Source organism: Octodon degus, unplaced genomic scaffold (assembly GCF_000260255.1).
Source record: "Octodon degus isolate 3935 unplaced genomic scaffold, OctDeg1.0 scaffold00090, whole genome shotgun sequence".
In the NCBI taxonomy this organism is placed as follows: domain Eukaryota; kingdom Metazoa; phylum Chordata; class Mammalia; order Rodentia; family Octodontidae; genus Octodon; species Octodon degus.
Window position 1 is genome coordinate 7,409,247 of NW_004524666.1, and position 9,221 is coordinate 7,418,467.

At 44.6% G+C, this 9,221-nt stretch overlaps 1 protein-coding gene across 1 annotated transcript in view; it reads left to right on the forward strand.

The window, feature by feature from the left end:
- Nr2e1 (nuclear receptor subfamily 2 group E member 1) overlaps positions 1–1,005 on the forward strand; it is a 20,776-nt gene extending 19,771 nt beyond the window's left edge. The window contains exon 9 of the mRNA XM_004637475.1: positions 610–1,005. Coding sequence (XP_004637532.1) covers positions 610–772 — 163 coding nt within the window. The 3' untranslated portion in view covers positions 773–1,005. The remainder of the gene's footprint in view (positions 1–609) is intronic.
- The last annotated feature ends 8,216 nt before the right edge of the window (positions 1,006–9,221 follow it).

Sequence of the window (9,221 nt, forward strand, 5' to 3'; positions counted from 1 at the left end):
TGGTGACTTTTTTTTTTTTTTTTTTGGCAAAACCGGGAATTGAACTCAGGCCCTTATGCTTGCCAGGGAAGCGCTTTATTCCACTGAGCCATCTCCCTGGCCCTTCACACAGGATTGTACTGAGTCACTGCATTATCTAGGCTGGGCTTAAATTTATAATCCTCCTGCCTCAACTTCCCAGAATGCTGAGCTTGTGTCACCATGCCTGGCCTTGGTCATGTGTCTTTTTTTTTTTTTTTTTTTTTTCCCAGTACTGGGGATTGAATTCAGGACCCGGAGCTTGCCAGGCAATCACTTATTCTACTGAGCTATCTTTCTGGCCTGGTCATGTGTCTTAAAACTTTTTTTCTCAAACAAAATACAACCCTTTTATTAATGTAGAGACAGCCACTGTGTGATTTGGGTGGCATTTATGTTCTCTGTTGCCTGAAGTGTTCTACCTGCACGACAAGAAAAAGACTGCATGTCAGAACCCTTCTGCAGGGCAGCATGTTATATAAGGAGCTGAAATCAGGAATTACTTTGGAGATGATGCGTGTTCAAGCATAAACTATTAACTCCCATTTGTACTGCACCCTGACATTGCTTTCATGGCTTCTCATATTCCAGATACCCCACCCAACCTTGTCGCTTTGGAAAACTCCTGTTGCTCTTGCCAGCTTTACGTTCTATCAGCCCATCAACCATAGAAGAAGTGTTTTTCAAAAAAACCATCGGCAATGTGCCCATTACGAGACTGCTTTCAGATATGTACAAATCCAGTGACATCTAAGCTCTCCTAGTATCAGCTTTTCAGGATGGGACAATATCAGATGAACTTCAACCCATGGAGAACAAGCCTCAACTAACAAACCCTTCAGGAAGCATAAATCTGGAAATGTGTAGCCTTCAGGAAAAATGCCAGTGGATACAAAGCAGTTCCAGTAGCTTTGACCTGCTGCCTCAACTGGGGCAGGGCAGCCCAGAAGAAAAGGGGTGCGGCAGGACCACCTGAGAGCAAACTCAGCACCACGGTGCCTGGGAGGGCCACCCTGAGGGCTGCTGCAGGCCAAGCCACTCTGCCTCTGGTCTGGGAGATCTGGCAGAGCCTTCAAAAGCTGAAAGACAAGTCATGCTTTCTTTTCCTTTTTAGCACATAAAGTTGGGTGACCAAATATAGCTCTGTGTATAACATCATACTGCGGCCTTGAGAAATACATTATGTTGGAGCATTTATTTTTAAAATAATGGTTAGGTTTTAAATCAAAAATATTATCGAAAGTTTCCCTTCTATTGTAATACATTGTTAAGTGGCCTTCAGAACCGAGGTAATACGTGAACAGTAGCTTATACTGTGTGATTTGCTTTTACTGTATCTATTTCCCCACCTCCATCTCTTTCTTTCTTCTCCTTTTCCTTTCCTTTCCTTTCCTTTCCTTTCCTTTCCTTTTCTTTTCTTTTCTTTTCTTTTCTTTTCTTTTCTTTCTTTCTTTCTTTCTTTCTTTCTTTCTTTCTTTTTTTTATACCATAGGCCAGGCAACCTTGTCAAAGGAATTGGTGGACAGAAATGAGATTCTCTCCAGGACTTCAGGTTGGATAACATCTCAAAAATAGAAGAGCTTTATTAAAAGGAGACATGAAGAGAGAGGATGAGGAAAAACAGCAAAACCAAATAAAGTGGAGATGAGGGACTGAGGGAGGCAGAGAGCTGTCCTGTTCTGGGAGGGCCAAGACCAAAGGCAGGGTCCGAGCTCACGGCTCCACTGCTCACAGCAGGCACCAAGTGAACGGACACGGGGCCGGCAGGAACTTCAAGGAGATGAACGCCGAAAGCTTTCATGACTGATCCATTGCTGATGGCCTGAGACTCTGCGATGCTTTTCAGAAAACTCTGGTTTCTAGTAAAGCCTTGAATGCACACACCAATGCGCCCGCGCACACCACACCGTCCCACTCTATCAGCTGCTCCTTTGGTATGAATTGATACTTATGGAAACTTAGAAACAAACATTTTAAAATAGCTGCTGTACTTTTCACATTTTGATCCCTTAGGTACTAGCACTGAGGAAAAATGTCAGCACTTGGACTATGATAGGATGAGTAAAACTTTTCTTGTACAGAGTGAATTAACTGATTTGTGAAAAAGGTTGTACTCATTGTATTTACAAAGAATAAAAATATATTGAATTTAAAGAAATTCTGCCTGATTTTTTTTCCATCCTGGCTGGCTGGTTGAATCACTCACCAGATTCAAGGTGGTGGCGGCAGCTGGAGTTAAAGTTGAAGCTCCAGCACAGAGCCGAAAGAACTAACTACAAAGGCAATTTCCTCTTTACAGTGAGTCCCATTTGTGAAATGATGAATAAAGAAATAAAACATAAGATTCAATTCTCTACAACTCTCCGATGTAATTGCATCTGTTAGAAAAATTGCTGTGTGAGGAAGAAAGAGACCGATTAAAAGTCTTCACTCTCTTCTGTTTTTCTCTTGCCAAGATTTCAATTTTGACCAGAAACTTTAAATCACTGAATGATCAAAAAGATGAAGTGTAAAAAAAAAAAAAAAAATCCTGGTGAGTAAGATGTGGAAGGAGCAATAGTCCAGATGTTCCCAGAAAAGGGCTGGGGAGATAGCTCAGTGGTATAAGTGCCTGCCTGGCAAGCACAAGGTCCTGAGTTCAGTCCCTGGTACCAAAACAAAACCCGATATTGAGGCAGTGGCCCCACCACCAGAGGTACAGAAGGCATAGGCACTGAGGTGGCAGAGGAAGTTACTGGTGTCTCTCCTGTCCTCCAAGACTATGTGCAGTGACACTTGTCTATTGCTTCCACAGAAAAAGGACTGTTTGCCTCAAAGAAAAAACAAGGTTAGTCTGGAGATGCAGCTGTGATAGAGCATCTGCCTAACATGTACAAGGCCCTGGGTTCAGTCCCCAGCAGCAACATGCACACACACACACACACACACACACACACACAGCTCCACAAGGCACTCAAATATTTGTGTACAAGAATATTCCTTGTGTCCCTCTTCCTATTTAACAATGTAAATATCTGTCCAAAGAGAACAGATACATTGTAATAGATGATGTTACAGTTATTAAAGGTAATAGCTACAGCCCATGTTTCAATCTAGGAAAATCTGAAATTGTACCTTAGGATGCAAAAGAATTGCACAGGTACATGCAGCTTGCTATCATTTATGTCTAACACCTACAGAAAAATACTACATAATGCACATGGGTATGGCAACATATATCGAACACTTAAAAGAAACATGATTTTTTTTTTTTATTTTAGAGAAGGGTCTACAGGGTGTTCCGGGTCTCACTACTAGATCGGACTCATAGTTATCTCCCTGTTTACAGCCTTCCAAGAGCTGGGATTACAGATGCGTACCACCACACCCAGTCTCAATTGCCATTTCAGCATGCCCTGGGGGCGGGCCTGCACAGCAGTCCTGGGGATCAAACTCACGGCCCCTGCACCTGCTTGCAGGTGCTTTAGTCGGCTGAGCTATTTGGCCAGCCCGAATATTTGTGATAAATACTAACTTATGATAGTTGTTGCCTGTGGGAATGGATGGGACGGTTTTCAAGAAAACCATCATATATTTCTGTGATGACTTTTTCCTAGCAGAGGATAGACTGAAACACCTATCAGATCAAAGGCAAGATTGGAAAACTGGGTGATGGGTCGAGTACTATGATATGACAATCTTAGAAGCTTAAGGACATGAATTTATTTCTTGATCAGGGAGCTGTCAGTCTGTGGCTCTATAGGGCTCAGCTTCAGCCTCTCATGTGGCTTCCAATGTGCACCAGGGATACTTCTATCTGGACCAGCACCCCGCCCCCAAGGAGCTCCTTCCCATGGTGCCCTACAGAAGTGCAAAAGGCTGAGCCGATCTGTGCAAACACACTTAAAGCAACAGCTGGCCTCAGTTGTTCACTGGCCAAAGCCAGACACAAGGCCAAACTCAGCCCTGGGGGGCAGGGAAGTACTCTCCTGGGAGACAATTGAGGGGTGGAGATTCACTGTAATGAAATGGCAAATAATTATAATCTATTTTATTTGTTTGTTTTGTTTTGTTTTGTTTTTGTGTGTGTGGAACTGGGGATTGAACTCAGGCCCTTGCGCTTGCCAGGGAAGTGCTTATTCCACTGAGCCATCTCCCCGGCCCCCTATAATCTATTTTAATCTATTCAAAGAGGCAGGGCATGGTGGCGCACACCTGTAATCCCAGTACTCTGAGGCAGGAAGATCATTGCGAGTTTGAGACCAGCCTGGGCTATAAAGTGAGCTCAAGGACAGCCTGAGCTGCACAGTGAGACCTTGTCTCAAAAAGAAAAAAAAGAAAAAAAAAAAAGCTCTCAGAGTGTAAGTAAAATTAAAAAGGAATAAGGTTCCTGTCATAAGCCGCAGAACACTGATTCCCACTGGAACGCCTCTGCTTTGGGTATCTCCATTGTTGAAAATAACAATCAAATCTGTCTTTCAACCTTTGAAAAGGCCCAGTCCAAGTCCCTCCAGAGATTTGGGAATTTCTGCTGGACTCCTAGAGCATGGGATTCTTTGGCTACCTAAAGACCCTTATTGCCTGCCAGGACTCAAGGTGGCCCTGTCTGCCACTGGCCTCTTGGGAGGTGTTTCAGTGACCTCTGAACTCATTCAACACACTCAAGTGAATATAAAAGCAAGAGAATATGAGGCCTGTCAAGAGGTCACTGTAGTCAAACGTGCAGGGCTTCTTTGACAAACAGGTCTTCTAAATCTTGGAGAGTTGCTTTCTGTAAGTTCAAGTGTGTATCATGCAAAAGGTACAGAGCTTGCATTTGCATCTGAAATATTTTTACTTGAATTTTATGCAAGGAAGAGACGACAGATGTGTTCAGGAATTTGAGACTTATATTATTTTATTTACAAATATATATATATATATATATATATATATATATATATATATAGAATCAGGGATTGAACTCAGGCCTTTGCTCTTGCCAGAGAAGCACTTATTCTGCTGAGCTATTGGTCAATGCCTGCTTTGGGGCTGCTGTGTGTGTGTGTGTGTGTGTGTGTGTGTGTGTGTGTGTGTATTTTATTGGGGGATGAACCTAGCTAGGGCCCTGCACATACTAGGCAACTGTTTGTCCTACCGCTGAGCTATATCTCCAGCCCCCTAAATATTTTTTTTATATATTACAGGATCTCACTACGTGGTTAAAGCTGGCTTTGAACTCACTATATACCCCAGACTGGCCATGAACTCTTGGTAATACTCATGCCTCTGGAATTCTAAGATAACAAATATCTTTCTGCTAGCCCTTTAATCATGTTTATAAGAATAGGAGCCTACTTTTCTGCAGAGGAAAGAGAGAGAGAGAGAGAGAGAGAGAGAGAGAGAGAGAGAGAGAGAGTCCTGGTGGGTACATATGCTCTCATTCAAATTACCTGTTTAGTATTGCAGTCTATGGACTAGGAATGCATTCTGTGCCTTCATAATTGTTTGTTGACAGAGTTGGGTGATTTGCAGTTTTCCACTATACCAAATTAAACTACAAAAAATTAACTTTCCACATGTACTTTTATGGATTTGTGGGAGTAATTCTGTAAGACAAATTCTTAGAAATAGTATTTCTGAGTCAAAGATTATATGCATTTTTAATTTTGATAGATATAGCCAAATGGCTCTTCAAACGGGTTGTATCAATTTGCACCCCTGCCAAGAGGATGTGAGAGGGCCCATTGCATTGCTCAGAATTTAAAAGTGCTTAATCAGACACAGGCTTGATGAACACTTCAGAAGCTGCTAGAAAAATACAGAGCATGCATATGTTTCTATTATGACTATGTGTCTGCTACAATTCTTACTGGTTAAGTAGGTCTCATTCCATTACCCAAAATTTTCCCCCAAATCTTTGGCCCAGGACATCACTGTGAACTTTTTGGAGTACTCATATTGCAGTGAAGGTGGAGAGAAAATGAATGAATGAAAACAGAAGTAGTTTGGCTGATGCTTTGCCCGGCTAAGGTGCTCTAAGAATCCCAGTTACTTGGGCTGTATTATAGCGCAATGAGAGAGTGCCTGAGGCCCTGGATTTCTGTTTCCAATCCCAGCACTGAAAAAAAAAAAAATTGCAGCTACTCATTCTATACAAGAACTTTAAAATTACAGTAGTGTAATCATTTCTGGAAAGTGAAGAACAGTATGTCTCTTAACTCTAGTACCTTTAGCAAAAGTGACACACGGAGGATTCCCCCATGTAGTCTGTATTTATATGGTATTTTAACATTTTAGAACTCAGCTTGGCGCATGCAGAAGCTCTTCTCCGCAGACTGCTGACCTCCACAGAACCTGCCGGGAAAGGTTGTCAGCACTTGTAGCTGCACACTGTCAGCTGGGCTCATCAGCAGTGTGGCAGGGGCAGAGGCTTTGAGGAAGAAACCAGGATGTTGCCACATATCCTGGGCTCTGTTGTGACGTGCCAAAGTGCTGAAGTGCTTTACTGCAAAACCACGAGTGGCTCATGTCTTGAGGAGGCCAAACTCTTAGGTTTGCTCTTCAGGCAAATAAAAGGGACTTATTCTTCTATGGCACTGGTGTCTCTAGTATCTATCAATCCAGTGTCCCAAGATCCTGAACAAGAGTCAGGAGAAAGACTTGGGTCCCTCTGTCATGAACTCATAGCTCCTGTACCACTAAAGGGCAGCCCAGGGCATCCTCTTTCTTGCCATAGGCTCAGGGGAAAGAGCACTAGCCAGGTGAAGAGGCTGGGGATCCAGTATGACAAGCAGGATCATGCATAAGTCAGCTAATCTCTATGGCCCTCTGGGTTTCATCTGTATAAAGGAGTACTGGCCCCAGCATTGTCTAACTTCCTTCTTTTGTCCCAACATCTCATCATTATCTTTAAGTGAGGCCAGGACAGCACTAGAAGAAATTCCTGAGAAGCAATCAACTAATCAATCAGATCAAGCACATTTCTATATGTATTTGGTCTTGCCTACCCCTCCTCCCTGCACATCAGACCAATTATACTGGCATCTCTAGGGTAGAGCCCAGGCATTGGGGTGTTTTGGGCAGTGTGCTGTGGGAGAGATTAAACCTAGAACCCGATGTGTACTAAGCATGTGCTCTACCACTGAGCTGCGCCCTTGGCCTTGTATCAGTATTTTGAAAGCTCCAATGTGAGTCCAGCACAGCTGAGGATGAGAAGCGCTGACACCCAGCTTGGATGCCATCCTGGAAAGGGGGCTGCATCTTCAGGTTCCAGGATCAGTCCCCTCCATCCCTCATACTTAGTAACTTACCCCCTACTCTCTGATGACCTTTTAAAAAGTTAATTCTTCCCCCTCTTTGCCTGCTCTGGCCTGTCACTGAACTCACCCAGCTGATTGTAGCGCTTGTGATTGAGAACCTCTTCTGACCGCTTCCCTTTCCCCAGAAATTAACGTGATCATTAAGGCTTATAATTTCACTCACCAGTGCTATCAATCAAGGGGCTGCAGAAACGGAGTTAAGAGTCCTTTTGTAATTGGCAGCAGCCTGTGATTCTGAGCAGAGCATCCAGGGTCTGTGGGAGGTTGGAGGAGGGGAGCCTGGTGTGCAGGGAGGGGTTCTGCCCCTGAGCTGATGCCCAAAGCTTCCCCAAGGGTCTAGTAAACCTTCGTCTCCATCTTGCTGAACAGCAAAATAATGAGGGCAGTTCTTGCCCATGGCCAGCTCTCTGCACTAGCAAGGGTGGTCTCTCCAACATCCTTGCATATAGAAAGATCAGTGTGTGTGTGTGTGTGTGTGTGTGTGTGTGTGTGTGTGTGTGTGTTTCAGTACCAGGGATTGAACCCAAGGCCCTGCACATGCTAGGTGAGCACTCTATGACTGTGCTACATGGCTGGCCTCAATGGACTCATTATCCACTGAACAAACCACGTCTGTTGAGGGAGGAGCCATGCATCCAGTTTAGCCATAGTTCACAGGTGGGGTTCAAGCTATCAGACCTTAAGGGGTGACACACCCCTGCCTGATCCCTCATTTACAGATGGTTTGGAACCTAATAATAGCTACAGATAAGGCCGCAGTGATGCATGCTCTGCCCCTTGCCCGCAGCCCAGGTACCCCAGGCTGCTTCCTCCATGCAGAGGGCTGCATAAGGGCTGTGTTCTTCTGGGAGTGCTAAGCTGTCTGGCTGGTTCCAAGCTAGGCGAAGCCCTGCAAGTGCTTGACACATGCATGGAAGGTGGCACATAGGCCAGAAGTGAAAGGCCAGTTATTTTATTTCAAATACAACCGTACAACAACACAGTGCCTTTTTAAAGATAACTGCATGAAAGCCTAAAGGAGGAAAATCACCTATAATTCCACCTACCAAACACAACCATGTTCATTTCTGCCTGTTTTTCTAGCTCATGCACATGTACCTATATATTTTAAAGTAGTTGTAATCAGAGTGAACATGTTTTGCATTCTGATAGCCTTTTTAACATTCTATCACTGACATTTTTTATTAGTAGTTATGAACTCAGAATTCCTTCTGGTGTTTGCATAATCATCCTGTTACTTGGTGTGTGCCATGATTTACCTGCCATTTGCTATTTTGGATAATTAGGCTCAACAAAAATGTTTAGCCAGTCCTAGCCCAGGCCCGGTGAGTGTGTGGGAGAGCTTCTGGCTACCCTGCGCCAGTGGGAACCGCCAGTCCCAGCCCAGGCACAGCGAGGGTGAGACCCTCTTCCACCCCCTTGGGCCCCCACCACCACTCCGCAGCACCCCCACCCCACCCTACCTGCCGAGTGAGAATTTCTGCCGCGTTCTGGGGACTCCTAGATCCAGTCCTAGCCCAGGCCCCGGTGAGTGTGTGGAAGAGCTTCCTCTCCCCGCTACTCCACTTTGTCCCCTCCAGACTCAGGTCAGGCCTGGCATACAGGCCTGGGGTGAAACCCTGCAGCTGCAATCCCTGCAGAGAGAGTAGGGACAAAGCCACCCAGCTAGTCCAGGAGCAGAACATCTTGGCAGAGGGACACAACAGGTTCACTCCCAAGGGCAGCAGCAGGAAGGAGCTGAGCACAGCAGCCAGACCCAAACCAGGCATAGCTTGATAAATCCAAACCTTGTAGATCTGCACCAGAATTTCAGTAGGTGCTAAGGTTATAAATGCACCAAAGCTCTACAACAAAAGTCAGAAGACAGTGCTACACAAAATGACGAGAAGGAACAAAATGCAATCTCAGAACCCAAGCCCACCC